Here is a 19,073-nt window from a genome sequence, read left to right on the forward strand (position 1 = left end):
ATTCACCAAACGGTTAAAGTCTGTTTTACTGTACCATATCTACCTAGTATTTCATAAGTAAGAGTAATATTAGTCACTAGGCTCTCCCTTATTCGTACATGCAGATACATAGTATCCATGGATGTATAATGATTATCTCACTGTAATTTTCCGACAATTTAGAAATCGATTCATTACCAAGAACAAGGGTATTATGAGGATTATTTTATTTGGTATCAAGCGTTCATTGTCTAAGCTCCTGGTCTAAAAGTGTCAAGTGCGACAAGGTAGCTTAAATTACGAAGTAACAGACGAATATCAAGTCAGATGAAGTTCAAGGCTGTTAAATGCTTATGTAACAAAAGCTTATCTTATCGATATATCCCTGGATAGGTACGGAGAAATCAGCTTACTGAGGGGCACCCCGCTTTGCCCACAGTCTAAGGTGCTAAAAGACGTGCTAGACGGTACCTATGTATTCGCTACTAGGTAGAGCACAAACCAGTGACGTGCGCTTTCCGCGTTTGGTGGCGCTTATAAGCTTATTAACCTCGAAACATTAGAACTGTGTATCGTGGAAGGTAACAGAACTTTCGTGCATCGCAAAACAGCTGACTGATCTAATTACCTAGGTGCACGGTACCTAGTACCTGCCTTTCTAGGTACCTAGTAGTACAGTTATAAACTCACCTATCACAGGTATGTTAGGCACAACCTTATGTAACCCTACCTACCCGTACAGGTAACAAGGATGTGTACGTAGCTTACCTACCTGGTACCTTAACGTCAGATATTCTGGGAATCTTCCACACAACCATCACGTCGATCGACGCAAATGCGCATATACATTTTGCGCAAACTCGGATACCGGATCAACCTATGCAGGCTATTTTGATTGCATTGCCATCTCTCATATTTCCCTGTGCAATCGGTATCTTCTCGACGAGCTCGCAGCTATTATTACAGTCTGTCAGTCATTAACGGTTTCGTATCATCACTTCGTCAAATCCGACAAACGGTTCCTAGACCTCGCAACGGCCACATCATGTTGATTTGCGCCACTTCATAAAACGAGTATGATATATCGTGCTTCCATACGGTGTAGCCGGCATATTTGATGACCACCTAACCGAGACCCGAATTCGACTTGCACGCCCGAACGGCTGCCACCTATCCAACATGTTTCCAACCTTTACCGGCAATTCGAGGCGACCTCGAAATGTCAATATGAGCGGCCAACGAAATACAAACCCTTGGGCTACCAGTACCTCGAGCTGGTCCCAGCCAACCTCGGGTGCCTCCAGGACGGTCGCACAGGCACAAGTTGAACGTGAAAAGAGACAGAAAGAACGTGACGAGTTGAATGCTGCCAAGAGACTTCAGAGGATATGGAGAGGGCACAGGGACAGACGGGGCTTCAAACAAGCATGTCGAGAAGAGTTCGATACTCTTTATAGCCAGTCGATAGGACACGATCTTTCAGGTCGTGCGATTAGTGCTATGCCTCTTTTACTAGTTCTCTTCGATCCAGTTCAAGCAGATGATCAACGGCGATTGGATCTTTTCATTCATGACTTAGTTAATCTAGGACCAACACCTTCAAATTTCAACCTTTTCAACCCTCGTTCCTGGGATCGACTGGCCGAGCTCATCGTGAAAGCTCTTGAGAAGTATGTATCAAATCTTATTCCACAACCACATTGCTAACAATTTATTGACACTTTTGTTCGATAGGCGTCCCGTTGGCTCGTCCAAAGTCCACCTGAGCATATTAGTTGAGATTGTGAAAAGACGACAAGTCTCCGTTATTCGCATATTAACCAAGTATTACAAACTCCTCGCGAGGTATTTTGAGCAAAGTAGCTATGAGGGTATCTCCGTAGAAGAACAAAATGTGCTCGCTGAGGCAGCCACAGCTCCCCTGATATCCTCTCCAAAGCAAGGTATGTAATGGATGAGATTATATACCTTTATTTATTACTAACAGTTACAAGAAATCCATACCTTGCAGGCGTATAAGGCATTCGCGTCCTCCTTTCTCACTTCCCCAAATCTATCCTTCCTGCAGAAAGACCCTGCGAGAATTGCAAGCCATGTGAACCTTCATATTCTATCTCAAAGCGTGATAGATACCTACTCCAAACAACAAGATGCTAGTATCTTGTCGAAGAATGGTTCGTTATGGCTCTTGGTACATTTCATTGCCTTGAATAGAACAACCCTTACTTCCCAAGGGACAAAATACCTGGAGGCACTTTACCTCCAACTATCCATTCTCGTTGACGATATCCGAGTCCGTTATCACCGGGATAGTAGTCTCCTCAGATCAAAGGATGGTGACGATAATGCATCGGACGAGAACGACGATGAGGCTGAAGCCACAACCCGGTTATCCACATGGATGACGAATCAATTAGATTTCCTTGTAGATGAGGACGGTATTACGGAGCTCCTGGGTAGATTAACTTCGTTAGTACACACAACTTGAAGAAACCCGGTATCAAATTCTAACATAATTTAGGACTGCATTATCTCCAGACCGCCTATCCGAAGATGCGAGTCTTCTTGCCGGTTACACGCTAGTATTGCTGAGGTGTTTTCCAAGCCACAGTGACGACATTAAAATGCGTCTTTTCCAGGGCGATATCTCAGTGATCGGTTTGGCTGGTTCTACGCTTATGCCTTCCGTGAAGTATTTTTGGAAAGCCGCCTCAAATACTAGCGTATTTAGGAATATCTCAGAAAACACGGCCCAGCACCTATCCATGTTCGAGTTTCTAGACCCAGATCCAGTACGTGATCAAGAATGGCGAACCATATTACTATTCCTGGAACTATATAACTTCCTTTTAAGACTCACCGATGATGAAGACTTTCTGCCTGCCGAAAGTCAAATCATCTCACAACAGAGTCTTGCAACTATTCGAATACGTTCCAGTGGTCTCAACCTAGATGAATTAAAACGGCTTATCAATTTCCTCAAGAGCCTCTCATTTCCAATGTACTACAATTTATCTGGCTTCATGTCATCAACTTCGAGATCGGCACGGCTGGGCGCCATGATGGGCGTCGGTTCAGGAAACCAAACTTCGCGAGAAGAAGAGCCCAAAGCTGCACCCTCTTCACTTGCTGGAATAATCGGGATGGACGTATTAGGTTTGAGGAGTGTGTGCACAGCCACTATGCGCTCTCTATATGAGAGAGATTCTCGACGGCGCTTTCTACCAGGGGATTTCTGGCTCATGACTTCAAAATTTGATATGGACGGTTTCATGTCAGCCGTCGTCTTGGAGGAGCAACAGAAAGATCAAATGGAAGAAGATGGAGATGACGCCGATGATTCCGACGAAGATGAACTTGATACCTTCCACACCTCTGCTGGGCAGCGCCTCTCGCGTGCAGCACAGATCGAAAGGCACAGGAGATTGCGAAGAGTACAACGAGAACAATTATTAGCACAAGTTGGTCCCAAACTTGAAATTCTTCGTAACATGCCGTTTGCCATTCCTTTCGAAGTCAGGGTTCAAATATTTCGTCAGTTTGTTCACCTTGACAAACTCAAGCGCCGTGGAGGTAATGTCGATCCTGACCGGTGGCGTATATCAGTATTATCTGGAGATATGGTTACTTCTAGAGGAAGAGACACCATCGACCGCCACACAGCCAGGGTCAAACGTGGGAACGTATTCTCCGACGCGTTCGACCAGTTCTATCCACTTGGAGAGAGCCTGAAGGAGCCTATCCAGATTACATTTGTTGATCAGTTTGATCAACCAGAAGCTGGTATTGATGGAGGGGGCGTCACAAAGGAGTTTCTAACCAGTGTCATTGATGAAGCCTTCAGTAGTAGTTCAGATGGCAGTCACCTCTTTGCCACCAACAGCCAAAATCTATTGTACCCAAATCCAACGGCAATTGACGACGTCGCAGAAGTCCTTCACCAATGCAACATCGAAGAGAATAGTACTGATTGGAGAGACAGCTTCGCGGATTTTGCTCGGCGTTATGAGTTTCTTGGTCGGCTGGTAGGAAAATGCATGTACGAAGGCATTCTTATTGACAAGGCTTTCGCCGGCTTCTTTCTCCTCAAGTGGTCAGCATCAGGGCAAGGTTCGATGACTGATTACCGTGCAAACTTGAACGATCTACGAGATTTGGACCCAGAGCTGTATCAAGGGCTCATCAACCTCAAGAATTATTCCGGCAAAGTAGTAGATCTATCTCTAGACTTTACGATAACTGATGAGGTTCATACGGCTGATGGGGAGGTGCGCACAATAACCCGTCCGCTCTGCAAAAACGGCGAGGATCTTGCCGTCACAAACACAAACCGCCCTCTCTACATCTCGTATGTTGTGAACCACCGGTTAGTAGCGCAGCCATACCGACAAACCAAGGCCTTCCTTAGGGGTCTCGGATCTATCATCAACCCAGCATGGCTATCCATGTTCAATCAATCCGAACTTCAGCACCTCGTAGGCGGCGACAGCTCCGAGATTGATGTAGAAGATTTGCGACGCAACACGGAGTACTCGGGCATATATTCTATTGGTCATGATGGAATAGAACATCCAACGGTGCAGATGTTCTGGCAGGTAATGCGAGAGTTCCAAGATTCAGAGCGTCGGGAGGTGCTAAAATACGTCACGTCAACGCCGAGAGCACCATTACTAGGCTTCTCACAACTTAGTCCCCACTTCAGCATCAGAGATAGCGGCTCGGACGAGGAGAGATTGCCCAGTACAAGCACATGCGTCAACCTCCTGAAACTTCCACGCTATAGAACGAAAAAAACGCTGAAGGGAAAGCTTCTCTATGCCATTCAATCCGGAGCTGGCTTCGATCTGAGCTAAGTGGAAGGCTGCGACATTCCACTTCCGTCACAACTCTTCAGCAGGTAAACCCATTTGGCTTGACTTAATCACATCACAAAGAGATGTTGGTTAGGATGTGTGCAATTAGCTAAAAGTAGAATGAATTAATATTGATGATCATGAAGTAAATAAGTTGTCTCTCGTGATTGAACATTCACCAACTCATAGTATCTAAGGCTTTGATACAAAGAGAACAGTACCTAAATAAATGTCCAATGAATAATGTTGATTATACCATACTTATCCTCCCTGAAAACTGGACTGTCACGAGGGTGAGCGACACATTAAATCCTGGGACCAGCGTCAGCTTTATAAGAGAGTATATCGCCGGAACAGATATCCACTTGTCGTTTCCCACGCCGGTACGAGTAAAGCTCCTATAGTCTAGCGGTTAGGACGTCGGATTCTGATTCCGAAAACATAGGTTCGATTCCTGTTAGGAGCTCCATAAACGCCGTTATGTTTTTTTTGTCTCAAAGCAAAACTCTTTTTGTGCGGTTCGCACCTCCTTTAATAAGGGCATCGTGTTCTAAGTGGAGTAGTCTTAGGTTAGCCTAGCGTGTGTCTGAACCATAGAAAGTGGATAACAGTTCATGGTATAGATTGTATCTATCTCAACTCTTCTGCTTCAAAATGAGTGAAATCCATATCCACATAGCACATGCACGAACCTAGAGAAATCCATGGATGTCTCACTGACTTTCTAAAGGAAGACGAGTTTAGTCACTATTTCTACAGCAATAACAAAATGGTTGTATTGTTCTCATCTAGTTAGTTACTAGATATATGTTATTTTCTAAATTGTCCAGCGGAAATTAGCAAGACCATCGATGATCTTTTTCCCTTCATCAGCACGTTTATTTTCCAATCTTAGTAGCACTATAGAGATACAGGCAGCAACGACGGCAGCTATGCAGATGGCCATCACAGCTATTATCCCGGGAATATAATCGGGCGCATCCTGTTTCTCGTTAGCATGGCGTATTACAATGTCATTATAAGAATTTGTACGAACCTGTTGGCGGAAAACTAAAGATGAGTAGATCCCACCAAGACCACTAACGGCTATCATAAAAGCAGTAGCACAGGCACGCTTAGCGTCGCCGCGGAGATTGTTAGCCTGCCACGCTAGGGTGGTGACCACAAGCCCATTGACACCGGCTTCCCCTAGGAAAGTACCGACGTATCTAGCCACAGGATTATTGATGAAGCCCGTCATACATAAACCGACGATGGCGACTAGACCCTGGACAATAACAAACGGCCCTCGTAGACGCATTTTATCAGCTAGCCATGAGACAAACATGCCCTCCACAACTGAAAACAGAGCAGGTGGTGCTGACAGCACGAAAGCAAGGTCCTGTGAGTATCCCATACCGTTGCGCAGGATGATTGGCAAGAAGAAGAGAAAGGCGTAAACGCCCACGGCACCGGCCGAATACATGAGCGCGAAGGACCAAACTTTCCAATCCGTAGCTGTCTCAACAAAGACAGCCCAAGTGACTTTCTCGCGCTCCTCGGTCCCGCGGTCCTCCGCAAGACGCGCTTTTACGAAAGCGCTCTCCTCTTCAGAGAGAAACGTGTTGCGATCTGAGTCAGGGAAGTCGACGATGACGAACCAGGCAATAACGGCGGCGACGCAGGTCATGATGCCCTCGATGATGTAAATCCACCTCCAGCCCTTGTAGCTCGGATGCACTTTGGAAATCTGGATTAGGCCGAGGGCCAGGATATTGGCGAATGCCGAGAGCGCAGACCCCGTCATGAAGAACGTCGCCAGCCTCTTCTGGACCTCGTACCTCCTGTACCATGATGAGATCAGATAAACACAGCCGGGATAAAAGCCAGCCTCGAACACGCCGAGGAAGGATCGCAGGACGGCGAGGGCGACCCAGTTGTTTAGGAAGCCGATACCCATGGAGACGAGGCCCCATGCGAAGACGATGAGCGAGATCCAGTTGGCGGCGCCGACGCGGTGGATGATCATGTTGCTCGGCAGCTCGAAGAGCATGTACCCGATGAAGAAGACGAGTAAAGCAATAGAAGCGCGGTCCCCGACTGCGAGCCCCACGTCCTCGTCTAGCCCTGAGATGCGCGCCACCGATATATTGCTCCGGTCTATCATCGCGATCGTGTACAGCGCGCCGAGGATGGGGAGGAGCCGTATGTCGATCTTGCGAAGCACACGCTTCTCGAATATCGAGTCGTGGGCAGGGCCGCCGCCCTCCTCCGAAGCGGACGGCGCATCGTTATCGAGTTTCTCGTGAAGCGAGACCGAGGCTTCCTTTTCCGCCATAGTGGAAAAGTAGCTAGGTGAACGCGAACGATCAATTCATAGTAGAAGACAACAGCAAGAATGGAATTCGAGTCCTAGAGCTGATTCTTATTGCCGTTTTTCGGCCCTTGCTATGTCGGGGTCCCGAAGGAATGTGGAGGAGGTTTGTGGGGTAAAAGCTGGGGTAGGTCGAGGGCTATACCTTTGTCGATCGATTGTTGGTTACGATCTTCCCGGCGAGTGCCTCTTCTGGGTATTCCGCACGGAAGCCTGCTATGCGACGTTTCCGAAGAAAGACGCCAGCTCCGCAACTAGAGAGGATGGGTATGGTGTATGGTCTGACGGTGATGTTGGCCCGGTTTACTTTGGATTCTTTCTCCAATTGATAATACTTGCTCTTATAGGTTGTTTTACTTTTTTGTGGCTGTAGCAGGTGTTGGCAGCGGTGTATGAGAGTTGGGGCAGCTGTGCCCTAAATGTTCCTACGATATAAAAGCTTATACGAAAATAAACCTGTTCACTACATACCTAGTATGTATCGGGCTATAACTATTTCATCCTATACTTAGTAGGTTCCAAGTAAGGAGGGAATGGAAACGGGTTAATCAACTTAAGGTGGTCTACAGAGTTGACTTCCTAGCTCCGTTATATAGGTTCGTAGGTAGCTTATTTACTAACGGGCGTCCGATACTCATACGTACTGGCGACATTACTACGAAACGAAGCAAAGAGGAAGCTTATGAGCAAAAAGAACACCACACATCCCGAGTCGTTGTCAAAAGAACTTAATTTCAGTGCAGCCTATCTGAAGGGAAGTGCTCCAAACTCGACAGGTAATGAATCCGCCGGACCAGCTCTGCAGTCAGCCCGTCTATAGCAAAAGAACATCCTTCACGGATACCTACACCAACCCAGCGTTACTCCGAGTTCCACGATCCATCATCCATCATCTATCGTCCATCAGAAATAACTCGCCGCATTTCCGTGTTTAACCGTAGACAAGCTTGAAGATGTCGTTGTGGACGTAGTACTGGGTCTGTCCGTTGACAGACTCAGGAACGAGGTAGAATGACTGAGTGTAGCTCATTGGTCGCTGCTCCTCATCCACCTAATTATTTAAGTTAGATATCATATCATTTATGTTATTTTAAAAGTGTAAGGGGGCAAATGAAATGGAAAGAGCAATATACTTACCAAAAGCTGACCGGTCACGAGCACCATAATATGGTCAGGAGCGACACCGGGCTGGGGATCCATAGTAGACACCTGGTGCTTGATCTGCTGGAAAGGCAAGCCCTAGAAGTTTATGTAAGCTTTTATTTCTTGATTTATGGATGTTTTATATATTTTTATGTTGGTTGATGCCTTACCTGAAGCTTCTCGATGATCGAGGGAGTGCCTTTGAACGAAGCGGACTCGAAGGTCAACATGGAGCCGTCACGCTGCATAATCGTTAGTCAAAGCTTCCTTGTCGTAAGACATGATACTCGAGAAGGCGCATACGTAGAGAGTTGCAAGACCCGCTCGGTCCTGATCGAACTGGTTGTAGTAATATTCGACGAACATAGCTAGATGGGGAGGCGCATGTTAGCTTGGGCCGCGAGATCGTTACCGAGTCGATGTCGTAAAGAGTAGTTTAATTATGAGATACATACTCGCAACCTGTTGCAGATCTACTCATGGCATTAGTATAAAACTCAATATTTCACGATGAATCAACAGCCTCTACTATTTCAGGCTGCGACGCGGCGCAGGATGGAAATTGGGGGGTTGACATACCTGCAGCCATCTTAAATGGGTTTATTGTCTTTGAGACAGTTGAAGATTTGGTGTTTGATGGGTGGTTTCTTGAATGAAGGTGAACAAGCGTGCGTTAAGTTGCCACGCAAGTCTGGAGACGAGGAGAAGACGTTTTGTTATTGTTATTGCAGTTGTTGTTAGAAGATGGGGAGAAGAAGTGAGGCCATTCAGGTTGGACTTTTGGAGGGGCAGTTTTAGAGGAAGTTCCACTTATTTATGTGTGCTAAATTTGTTTTTGGACGCCCTGCTCTGGCGGGGTAATCTTAATTTTAATTTTTTTGGTTTCGGATCGTCCAGTGTTGTTAGGCAATTATCGTTATCTGTGATTATGTAATTTGTCACTTGCCTTCCGAGGTTTCCTCTTTCCACTCTTTTCACAGTACCATGTACAAATATGTACTTATGTACATGTACAAGTCTAATGCAATGTGTGTGGGTCTTCTTGCACTGTGACGTCGAAACTTTCTTTGGACCTTCAGTTGGGAAACAGCGGATCTCGAATTGGAAATTCCATGTCTCCACGTTCCAACCTGACTCCGACAGCTGTAGATTGAACCGATTTCTATTCGTATTTATATTTGGCAATATTCTTTCATGTTCAAATATGAGTTCGTGCTATCATGGTATCATCTTACCTACCTTTAGCTTTACTTTCCTTAAAGTCTTAGGTACCTAGAGTTCTATAATCCGGACAACCACAATTGAGTCCGATCTGGCTCATCCCATCCATTCCAATCCGCCATGGCTTCTGGTAAAGCAAAGGCCAATGACGATGTCTCTAATGAAAAGAACACACAGAATGGCACAGGTGTCGAAACTGGGTTCTCTCGTCTTTTTCGCCGGCACAGTCCTGGCACAAGAGAACATGCCCGAGACTCAATGGATTCTTTAGATAGAATCTTTAATACTCGGACCGAATCAGAAGCTCGTCGCCTTCCCGCTGCCCAAAGATCTATGACCTCGGAAGATAAGCACTATGCAAGCAATTCTTACGGAATCGCTGAGCTCAGAGATGGCTTCTTCGATGCTGTTTTCCTTCCCCCGGAGGAAGTCGATTTTCAGGAACTCACAAAGCAAGCTGAGCTAACTCTTCCGTATGCCTTCAGAAAGAAGGATCCCCTTTCCATGCGAAACTTTCTACCTAAGCAGTGGCATGATGTGAAAGGGGTCATTCGCCGTGTTACCACTACAAGGTCTGGCATTCGACTTCTTAAATCTTTTCTTGCTTTCTTCATAGCCTATATCCTTTGCCTTATATCTCCGGTCCAGGCTCGACTTGGCCGATATAGTTATATCATGGTAATATCAACCATTCTCAACCATTCCGGCAGAACCTTGGGGGCTCAGGTGGACGGAACTATTTTAACAATAGTAGGAACTGCTACTGGGTTAGGATGGGGTGCGTTTGGGTTGTGGGTATCTACAGCATCAGCCTCAGCACGCATAGGCTACGGTGGAGTCCTTGCTGTATTTCTCTGCTTATACGTATTTATAATCGCCTGTCTTCGTTCATACTACATCCGCACCTACCAAGCCGTTATTTGTGCTGGAATCGCGATCGCATATACCTGTTTAGCTGAAGTATCAGGAACCGAGGTTTCCTGGTCTAAACTTCTCGACTATGGAATCCCTTGGGTTCTGGGACAAGCCATTTCTCTTCTCGTATGTTTCGCGGTTGTTCCTGATGCAGGCGCACGCCCACTAGCTGCCGCTCTTCATCAGGCTTTCGCTGTCATGCTGGTAATTCCACCCCCTCCCGTGCTATGTCGAATTATTATAACTAACTCTCCCCAAGGAAGGACTCGGGTTGACAAGGTTAGAAAGCATAAGAACACGCCGGAGATTGACACAGACCTTCGTCAGCATGTCGCAAGCGTATAGAGATCTGGTGATCGATTTCTCCATAACACTTTTTGACCCGAAAGACGTTTTAGAGCTTCGAAATCTCATTCAAGGAGTCGTCCGTGCACTTCTTAGCTTAAATAGCGAGACCAGAGTCCTTGATGGGCTAGAGGACACGACGTGGAATAGACTAAGTCGAGACAGATCCATACTCGATGAGTTCGTTATTAATATGGATGAAAGATCTCGCACTTCAGGTAACGAGGAAGAGAGGAGGTTGGCGAAGTTTGTTGCCAGCAACCTAGCTGATCCAACAGAAAAAATTCTTCTGTCTATGGAATCCGCTTTGCAGAGTTGCGATGCTGTTCTAATGGAAATGTGTGGTCATCGTCAATATATCGGCCCTCCGGAGGACGTGTCAAACGATATTCCAGGGTCACTTGTAAAGTTGCGCAGGCGTATTATAGCCTTCAGCAACTGTCAAGATAGTGTATTAGCAAGTCCTAACTTGCCGTCGACATATGCAGACTCCCCTGACGTTGTCAAGCTCTTCACTTACTGCCGACCAGTTCACCAAGCCGCAACAGCAATTGAGGCATTACTGGTAAAAGTCAATCATATGCAACAGAGCCGACCAAAGCACTTGAAGTTTCATTTGCCGTCTTATCCATTTTGGAAGGCGTTGCACCGTACGAATGCACAGGTCCGACATGACCGAGGTGGTGTAACAGCAGGTTCTTACTTCAAAAGCTTTAATGATATAGCTATAATTATCCAAAAGATAAAGTCTAAGGATTTTCAACCATTACCAAAAAAAGATAGCGACGATGCTGACAAAGGCCACGATACGTCATATGCGACAATGACGGCGGATGAACTTGAGGACGAGTGGAGTACCAACACGAACCATGCCCGGCACAAGATTTGGGGGTTTCTTCATCGATTACAGGGCTTTGAGACACGATTTGGGCTTAAAACAGCTGCGGTCACGTCCCTACTGTCTGTACCCGCGTGGCTCCCTGAGGCTCATGGGTGGTGGGATGGGTACGAGGTATGGTGGGCTGTCGTGATGGCATGGCTTATGATGGGGCCTCGGTAAGCCACCATATCCCCATACTTAACTTGAGCTTTACGTGTAATCTAACCCACACAGAACTGGCGGAAACATTCAAGATCTTTTTACGCGAGCGCTTTGTGCTGTTCTTGGCTCGCTCTGGGCCGGCTTATCGTACGCAGCGGGGAACGGTAACCCTTATGTTATCGCGGTCTTTGCTGTTATCTTCATGCTCCCTATGATATATAGGTATACACAGAGCGCACACCCGGTAAGACATGGTACAAGACCAGTAAATTGAGGAGTATCCTAATATGAACACAGAGATCTGGACTTGTAGGCTGTATTTCGTTCACAGTCGTATCCTTGTCAGAGGTTGCTGCACAAGGTGAGCCATCGCCAGCTACAATTGCCGCAACACACGGAGCTGCCATAGTGGTTGGAGTTGTTGCGTCGATCATTGTAAACTGGGTGCTTTGGCCATTTGTTGCTCGCCATGACCTTCGAAAAGCGGTAGCTTCTATGCTGTTTTATTGTAGTATTGTCTACCGGAGTAAGTCAAATTGAAGCCGCAATCACCACCTGTTTATTAACGCAATTTTAGGCATTGTATCAAGATATGTTTACTATGAAGTGGGAGACGAGCCTACTAAAGAAGATATTCGTTCATCAGAGATACTTGAAGGGCGCTTGCGAGAAGGATTTGTAAGACTGAGACAACTCTTAGTAAGGTCATAACCCCCCGTACCTCCCAAAGCCCCTATGTTAATAATAATTAGGGTCTTACGCGCCACGAGATACGCCTTCGAGCTCCCTTCGACCCGTTGCCATACTCGGCGCTCATTGATGCGTGTGAGAGATTCTTCGAATATATCGTTACTGCCCGACAAGCGTCTTTATTTTACCATCCTCATTTTATTAGAGACAATACCGATTTCGCTGCAGCTCTACTCGGCCATAGACGAGATGCGATCGGAACTATCTTGACAAATCTCTATGTTCTTTCTGGAGCGCTGCGTGCCGATAGAAAAGTACCTGTAAGTCTGCATTTAAATTATTGAACCTAATGTGTTAAGGGGATGAAAAGAAAAAAGCTAAAATGTGAACCTGACAGAAATATCTTCCAAGTGCTGCGGCAACAAGGAAGCAACTATTAGACATGATGGGAGCACTAGAGGCCGAATTCGCGACGAGTGGAAAACTAAGTGCTGACGAAAAGTCCGAAGGAAGAAAGTGGGCTCAGATATATAGCTATTCATATAATGAGAGCTTGACGGGCTGCGTTCAGCAGTTGGAAGAGTTGGAGAAGTACACTAAGGCCATCGTTGGCGAACAGGGGTAAGCTGGTTCTCACGATGTAGGGACCTAATTCTTGGACAACACTAACAAATTGATTTAGATTCGACTGTCTCTATACAGACCAAAACTGGTTGACGAGTTGAAAATTCTCCTATGCAAAGGGGTATGTTTAATACCTCCTACCAGCATCATCCACGACGGTTTTTGACCTTCGAAGCGACTAGGTATTCGATATGTCTTCGAAGGTGGCCTAGATCATTTGAAGCCGACAACTCGACGTTGTTGGCTGATATGATGTAGATTCCCAGGTACTATTAAAATTTACGAGATACGATCTAACCAATAATAACAAATTGAATGAATCCCAGCGACCGACATAAAAGGTAGCTCCCGTATGATATGCTGTCCACGTTGTAGAATGATTGGCCAATTCCATCTCCGAGATCTTCTCCACCCTGGTTGCGTGGTAGTCCCTAGTGAGTCTTCTATCTTGATTCCAATCTCCCCACATAAGAAATTATGCCCTCGAGGGTTGAATTTTTTTTTAACTTGGCATGCAAGCACGTGTAGGCAATTTCGACGCGATAGTTATTCAACGCCGAGAAGCATTCAGAAGATGGAGATTATAGCAATACGTACTTGATTCCACGTGGATCTTAGATCGAATAGCGCGTCCCAACCTGCTGGGCTCATCAAGACTTGGCGCCTAGACTACCTATATATATGAATACTACGCACTGCCCCTATGTGGTATCTGATCGCCAGCATCTACAATCTTAGTATCCTATTCCTTAGGTCACTATTATTTAGTCGACGCCTCGTCTATGTGAAGTCATTCGTTTAGTATCTCACATTCCTCACAATGCTGGCTACTTCTATCTTCGTCTTCCTTTCCCTAAGCTCAACTGGTTTCGGTTGGGAATGGGGAAAAAGTGGAAAATGGTCTAGTAAGCAAAGGACTACTTGCCACGGTGGAGAGTCGACTATTAATTACACGACGATTGCTGGTTTCTTTCAACAGGACAATTCTTCTACGGTTGCGAAAACCTTCGACTACGTATGACCTACCCAGTTGCTCGTAGCTAATAATCACTAACAAGGATTAGACTACGACAAACTACGGTCTTATCAACCGGACATATCCAACCGACGATCAATTTGATCCGTCAAATACGAAAACGCAATGGGAACGGTTCGCCTACTATGTGAATACCCTGAACCGGGATTGCGATAAGAATACTCAGTACAAAGTCCTGTTCATGGCTCGTCACGGCGAGGGTTACCATAACGCAGCAGAATCTTACTATGGTACTCCCGCTTGGAATGCAAGTTTCCTATGAACCGTCATGTTTCCGTGCAACCTAATCTAACAGTATATAGTGTTATTGGGGACCGCTAGAAGGGAATGGCACGACAACCTGGAGGGATGCTCGATTGACCGATGCTGGTATAGCTCAATGTACTAAGGCAAATACCTTCTGGAAAAATGCTTTGGCTGTTGAGAAGATACCGGCCCCGCAGTCCTACTACAGCAGTCCTCTAGTCCGTTCGATGACGACAGCAAATTTAACCTTCAAAAGCCTTAACCTCCCAGCCGGAAGACCTTTCGTGCCGACAATCAAGGAATATCTTCGTGAAGGCATCTCTATGCGTACTTGTGATGAGCGATCAAACAAGACGTACATCCATTCGTTACTTCCAGAATTCAATTTTGAGGAAGGATTCACTGAAGATGATGAGCTGTGGAAGGGTTACGAAGGAGAAACGTCCGATGCTCAACTCAAGAGAACCAGGACCGTTCTGAATGATATTTTCAGCAATGACGACAACACGTGGATTAGCATCACTAGCCACTCTGGTCAAATCAGCACGAACCTTAAGGTATTGAACCACATCGCATTCAGCTTGTCGACCGGCCAGGCAATCCCGGCTCTTATCAAGGCCCAGAACCTCCGCAAGGTCGAGCCAGCTACAACCACGATCCAATCATGGGCAGCAGATGCCACATGTAATGCGCCTCCGGTCACAAGTATATCGGGCCAGGGTTGCGTCTGCTCAAGTTCTACGGCCGCCTTGGCCTCGGCTACGGCTACGACAAGCGTAGCATAAATCAAGCAATTTACGTGACTTGGAAGATAGAGTAGGATAATCCGTCTGATTTTAATGAATAAATACAAACCTACGCGTCGTCTTCCCCGTCCGACGCAAAATATGTCATGTACGTACCTAGTATCTAGGCTTAAGCTCTACCTATAGTAGTAACAATTTCATCCCAATGCAACCTTCGGACGCAAAGAAACCTCACAGCCCAACCCCGAAACCCCACGAGGTCTCCAGGTTTGTTCCGCGCGTGAGAATTTCCGGGAAGAGGCTCACAGGTCGCAATTAGCCAAGCCAATTTTCTGCATGTGATACCGTGGTGCCATGACTCCAATTCTTAGCTTTCACCTTCCTTCTTGGACTTTATCGCCGCATCAATAGTTTACCTACCTAGTTACGAGATGACTTTACGATTAGTCAATATGATGCAATGATCGAATCTTAAGGCCGCTATTCCCGTGCTAGTCAATGCTGAGCTGGAATGTCTCGCGACTTGCCGTCCCCTTCTAGCAACCATCTTGAATATCAACACTAATGCCATTACCAAGTGATTACGTGCATACAAACCCACCAGCTATCCTTGAGGTCAAATCCAATGGGATCTTCAACCGAGCCGTCCAGAATTACGCAACGGGAACTAGATATACGAGATCTTGGAAATAGCCTTAATAAGCATGGGAACTTTCTCCTTTCCATCGGCATATGAGATATACGACTGGAAGGACTAAGCCACTCTTCTCCGTTCCATACTAACATCTTGGAGCCATAAAATCATTATACGCACAAAAGTCATGACATTCATAAGTGATGACCGCTTTCAATTCCGTGCCAATCTATAGGTTAAAATATGTCATTGGATCATGAGAATGCTTCCTTTCTTATCAAAACGTTCCATGAGCTTACTGACCCTTTCGGTTCACTCCCGGTCGTTCGTAACGTTCCCATGTACTTTGCTGTTGTATGGCATATCGAATCATCCCGCTCCCGCTCCCGTGAGGATAAGTATGATAATCAAACGAATCGGTACTTACTAACAAGGGTGATGAAGAATCTAATTCCCCGAGTTTGTCTAGAGCGTGGGTGAAATGGAATGCAGGATTACGTCCAAGCAGCCATAAATTTTTGTAGATAAGTTCGTGACACCCTTCTTGCTGCTACTGTAGGTAATTCATGCCATCGAATCATTCTTGTTACCCGCTAGCAAACATGCAGTCTCTCCTTCTCTTAGTTCTCTTCGCGTTGTCGATAAGCGTCAAGTGCACCAACTTCGCCTTCGAGGAAGAACAGCTAGTAGAAGCCGACGTTAGAGCCTTTCCAGCCATTGCCTTCGGAAATTCGTCGGCGGTGACCCTTCTAGATGATGAGCCAGAATGCAGAGAGTATCCGGGAAGCAGCAATTGGCCACTAGAGGAAGAATGGTTGTTGTTAAACCAGTCTTTAGGGGGCGCTTTGATTAAAGGGGTTCCGCCCGCGGCGGTATGTTACGACGGGTCTTTTAAAGATGAAGCTGCGTGCACATTTCTCGTCCGGAATTCGAGCATGAATCGTTTCTATATAAATAACCCGGTCACCGTGTTGAGTGAATGGGGCGAGGGTGATACCTGTCACGCAACACTGCAGCCGCAAAGTGGTGATACCTGCACACAAGGTGCTTTCCCCACTTTCGTCATCAACGCCACAACAGCGAGGCAGATCCAGATTGGCGTCAACTTCGCTAGGAATAGGAACCTGAGGCTGGTTATTAAGTGAGCACTCTCTTCAAAATGAACATGCATATCTGGTGAATATAACCAAGCAAACAGACCATAGTTTGGCTAACATGAACCATTTCTTCTCTGCAGAAACACAGGGCACGACTTTGTCGGCCGAGCGGTTGGCTTGGGAAGTCTCAGTATATGGACACACTACCTAAAAGATTTCGAATATCTACCGCGGTACCAGGTCGGTGAATATGATGGTAAAGCAGGTAGGGTCGGGGCAGGTATCGAGAGTTGGGAGATGTTTTCCCAGATGGACAAGTACAATGTTACATTCGTTGTCGCCGGAGGGTACACCGTCGGGGCTTATGGTGGCTGGATGGCTGGCGGTGGACACTCCGCTTTGGCTTCCAAGTACGGTCTAGGTGCCGACCAAGTCTTGTCTCTCCAAGTCGTCACGGCTGACGGCAGGTTCATCACTGCGGACCCGAACCAGAATACTGATCTTTTCTATGCGTTACGTGGAGGCGGCGGAAGTAAGCAATTTCTAGAACTTGATTTGATGTGTTGATCAAGCTAAAATACGTATCTGTTAGCTAACAACAGAGTACAGGTACTTTTGGCGTCGTAACCTCAGCCGTGGTTAAAGCACACCCATACACGACTGTACTCTCCACCTCTATAAGATTTTCAACTAGCGAAGTCAATGGGTCCGTCGACCCTAGCGAAAATGAGAAGTTCTGGAAGGGCTTCGATTTGTACCACGAATTCGGTAAAAAGATAGTTGACGATGGTGGTACAGCATGGTGCGTATAAGATCCACTCGATATCTCCTGTTTCTATCATCTATATTCGTCAACCCATACTAACAACTCGATAGTATGTTAAAATCTCCCTCTGCCCCGTATCCCCATCCTTACCTCCGTCTACATTGAACGAGACTTAACTAAATGATTACTTTCGATGATTTTGCTCAAGAGTATTAACATGTGAACTATCAGATAGTTATGTGTCGCGCATGTCGTCCAGTAACGATAGCTACAGCTTCATGACAGATGTCGAGCTTCCTAACGTATCAGAAGAATACTTATCCGCGTTCGTCCAGCCTCTTCTCGATGACCTTCAAGCAGCAGGCATCGACGTAACCGCCCGAGCGCCATCCCCAGCGACAAACTGGTTAGCATCGGCTAGAGCAGGCATCGGCGACACTCCAGGCAGCTCCCGGTTCGCTAGCCGCCTGCTCCCGCGCGCCAATTTCGAGGATCCGGAATTATTCCAGGCAACGCAACTCGCGCTTCGCCAGTCTATCGAGGAAGGCTACCGGTTCCACGGCATCCACATACAACCTACCGAGGCCGTAGCCGGCTACCCGGGCTCCGGAAACGCCGTTAACCCCGCGTTCCGACGGGCAATCATGCACGCCGACCTATTCGATTCCACGACCATCAGAGGGCTATCTCCCATGGCGTGGAAGGAAACGCACGCGCAGCTTGCGAATGCGATGGATAGGTGGAGGAACGTGACGCCGGGAGCCGGGGCGTATATCAACGAATGCGATGTAGAGGAACCGGAGTGGCAGCAGGCGTTCTTTGGGAGCAATTATGAGAGGTTGTTGGAGATCAAAAAGGCTAGGGATCCGTGGGGCGTGTTTTATGCGCCGACGACGGTGGGGAGCGAGGGGTGGGTGGTTAGGACTGAGGATGATATGCCCACGCAGAACGGGATGTTGTGTAGGGCTGGAGCTGGGGTGGTGGAGAGGAGGGGTGGGATGGGGATGGGAGTGTGAGGGACGGAGAATTTTCATCTTCGTCTTTAATATGGCTTGGATTTCTTGTATCACTATTAACAGTGGATGTTTTGCGGAATATACTGTAAGGAGGCGACTTTTCGGTAGGTGCCTAGGATTCACACAGTACCTAACCTAGGTACCTATTCTGTATGACCAAACATGCCGTTTGCAGTCACGTGATGATACGAGCCCCTCAGGTGGTAACCTAGCTGCCGGGCTGTAACTGCCCAGTAAAATTCCCAGCAGATTCTTTAGCTGTCGCAAGGCTCTAGGAGAATAGCACCTTCCTATTGGCCACGATCAATTTTATGGGTAATTCAGACCCTTTCCCCGTCAGCCCCAATAGGTACCTGTGGAAGGAAAG

At 46.7% G+C, this 19,073-nt stretch overlaps 6 protein-coding genes and 1 non-coding gene across 7 annotated transcripts; 5 read left to right on the forward strand and 2 right to left on the reverse strand.

Annotated features, from left to right (window-relative positions):
- The first annotated feature begins 578 nt into the window (after positions 1 to 578).
- GGS22DRAFT_92937 (uncharacterized protein) lies at positions 579 to 5,017 on the forward strand. The gene is made up of 5 exons (XM_047968444.1): positions 579 to 678; positions 770 to 1,649; positions 1,714 to 1,922; positions 1,974 to 2,448; positions 2,501 to 5,017. Exons 2-5 carry the CDS (start codon positions 1,159 to 1,161, stop codon positions 4,830 to 4,832), a joined length of 3,507 nt encoding a protein of 1,168 aa, XP_047821897.1. The 5' UTR covers positions 579 to 678; positions 770 to 1,158; the 3' UTR covers positions 4,833 to 5,017.
- A 209-nt stretch (positions 5,018 to 5,226) lies between these two features.
- GGS22DRAFT_t23 lies at positions 5,227 to 5,298 on the forward strand. Its single transcript has one exon. It is a non-coding gene; the product is annotated as a tRNA-Gln (tRNA).
- Positions 5,299 to 5,576: 278 nt separating this feature from the next.
- Positions 5,577 to 7,332, reverse strand: GGS22DRAFT_155000 (MFS general substrate transporter). Its single transcript, XM_047960127.1, has 2 exons — positions 5,869 to 7,332; positions 5,577 to 5,814 (listed from the first exon to the last, which is right to left on the reverse strand). The coding sequence occupies exons 1-2, from the start codon at positions 7,147 to 7,149 to the stop codon at positions 5,650 to 5,652; spliced, it is 1,446 nt and encodes a 481-aa protein (XP_047821898.1). The 5' UTR covers positions 7,150 to 7,332; the 3' UTR covers positions 5,577 to 5,649.
- Positions 7,333 to 7,897: 565 nt separating this feature from the next.
- GGS22DRAFT_155001 (nuclear transport factor 2) lies at positions 7,898 to 9,178 on the reverse strand. The gene is made up of 6 exons (XM_047960128.1): positions 8,908 to 9,178; positions 8,784 to 8,801; positions 8,632 to 8,696; positions 8,499 to 8,570; positions 8,323 to 8,424; positions 7,898 to 8,236 (listed from the first exon to the last, which is right to left on the reverse strand). Exons 1-6 carry the CDS (start codon positions 8,915 to 8,917, stop codon positions 8,117 to 8,119), a joined length of 387 nt encoding a protein of 128 aa, XP_047821899.1. The 5' UTR covers positions 8,918 to 9,178; the 3' UTR covers positions 7,898 to 8,116.
- Positions 9,179 to 9,466: 288 nt separating this feature from the next.
- On the forward strand, positions 9,467 to 13,579 carry GGS22DRAFT_92952 (uncharacterized protein). The gene is made up of 8 exons (XM_047968445.1): positions 9,467 to 10,668; positions 10,724 to 11,865; positions 11,924 to 12,095; positions 12,149 to 12,377; positions 12,429 to 12,550; positions 12,604 to 12,861; positions 12,939 to 13,162; positions 13,224 to 13,579. Exons 1-8 carry the CDS (start codon positions 9,670 to 9,672, stop codon positions 13,264 to 13,266), a joined length of 3,189 nt encoding a protein of 1,062 aa, XP_047821900.1. The 5' UTR covers positions 9,467 to 9,669; the 3' UTR covers positions 13,267 to 13,579.
- Positions 13,580 to 13,700: 121 nt separating this feature from the next.
- Positions 13,701 to 15,405, forward strand: GGS22DRAFT_92962 (phosphoglycerate mutase-like protein). Its single transcript, XM_047968446.1, has 3 exons — positions 13,701 to 14,180; positions 14,230 to 14,448; positions 14,504 to 15,405. Exons 1-3 carry the CDS (start codon positions 13,986 to 13,988, stop codon positions 15,230 to 15,232), a joined length of 1,143 nt encoding a protein of 380 aa, XP_047821901.1. The 5' UTR covers positions 13,701 to 13,985; the 3' UTR covers positions 15,233 to 15,405.
- Positions 15,406 to 16,429: 1,024 nt separating this feature from the next.
- Positions 16,430 to 18,706, forward strand: GGS22DRAFT_185448 (FAD-binding domain-containing protein; the record flags this gene model as incomplete). The annotated part of the gene is made up of 5 exons (XM_047964327.1): positions 16,430 to 16,968; positions 17,065 to 17,456; positions 17,534 to 17,726; positions 17,801 to 17,824; positions 17,926 to 18,706. 5 exons carry the CDS (start codon positions 16,430 to 16,432, stop codon positions 18,704 to 18,706), a joined length of 1,929 nt encoding a protein of 642 aa, XP_047821902.1.
- Positions 18,707 to 19,073: the final 367 nt, after the last annotated feature.

The sequence above is a fragment of the Annulohypoxylon maeteangense genome, assembly GCF_022496945.1.
Source record: "Annulohypoxylon maeteangense strain CBS 123835 unplaced genomic scaffold GGS22scaffold_3, whole genome shotgun sequence".
NCBI classification, from domain to species: domain Eukaryota; kingdom Fungi; phylum Ascomycota; class Sordariomycetes; order Xylariales; family Hypoxylaceae; genus Annulohypoxylon; species Annulohypoxylon maeteangense.

Bases quoted from the DNA above. Each gene is read 5' to 3' on its own strand.
- GGS22DRAFT_155001 (XM_047960128.1), bottom strand. The intron at 8,425-8,498 runs GTAAGGCATCAA...ATAAACTTCTAG, and splicing joins CGATCATCGAGAAGCTTCAG to GGCTTGCCTTTCCAGCAGAT. The intron at 8,237-8,322 runs GTAAGTATATTG...TTAAATAATTAG, and splicing joins TCGTGACCGGTCAGCTTTTG to GTGGATGAGGAGCAGCGACC.
- GGS22DRAFT_92937 (XM_047968444.1), top strand. From the start codon at position 1,159: ATGTTTCCAACCTTTACCGGCAATTCGAGGCGACCTCGAAATGTCAAT. The intron at 1,650-1,713 runs GTATGTATCAAA...TTTGTTCGATAG, and splicing joins ATCGTGAAAGCTCTTGAGAA to GCGTCCCGTTGGCTCGTCCA. The intron at 1,923-1,973 runs GTATGTAATGGA...AACAGTTACAAG, and splicing joins GATATCCTCTCCAAAGCAAG to AAATCCATACCTTGCAGGCG.
- GGS22DRAFT_92952 (XM_047968445.1), top strand. From the start codon at position 9,670: ATGGCTTCTGGTAAAGCAAAGGCCAATGACGATGTCTCTAATGAAAAG. The intron at 10,669-10,723 runs GTAATTCCACCC...ACTCTCCCCAAG, and splicing joins AGGCTTTCGCTGTCATGCTG to GAAGGACTCGGGTTGACAAG. The intron at 12,096-12,148 runs GTAAGACATGGT...ATATGAACACAG, and splicing joins ATACACAGAGCGCACACCCG to AGATCTGGACTTGTAGGCTG.
- GGS22DRAFT_92962 (XM_047968446.1), top strand. From the start codon at position 13,986: ATGCTGGCTACTTCTATCTTCGTCTTCCTTTCCCTAAGCTCAACTGGT. The intron at 14,181-14,229 runs GTATGACCTACC...AACAAGGATTAG, and splicing joins TTGCGAAAACCTTCGACTAC to ACTACGACAAACTACGGTCT. The intron at 14,449-14,503 runs GCAAGTTTCCTA...AACAGTATATAG, and splicing joins ATGGTACTCCCGCTTGGAAT to TGTTATTGGGGACCGCTAGA.
- GGS22DRAFT_155000 (XM_047960127.1), bottom strand. From the start codon at position 7,149: ATGGCGGAAAAGGAAGCCTCGGTCTCGCTTCACGAGAAACTCGATAAC. The intron at 5,815-5,868 runs GTTCGTACAAAT...AACGAGAAACAG, and splicing joins CTTTAGTTTTCCGCCAACAG to GATGCGCCCGATTATATTCC.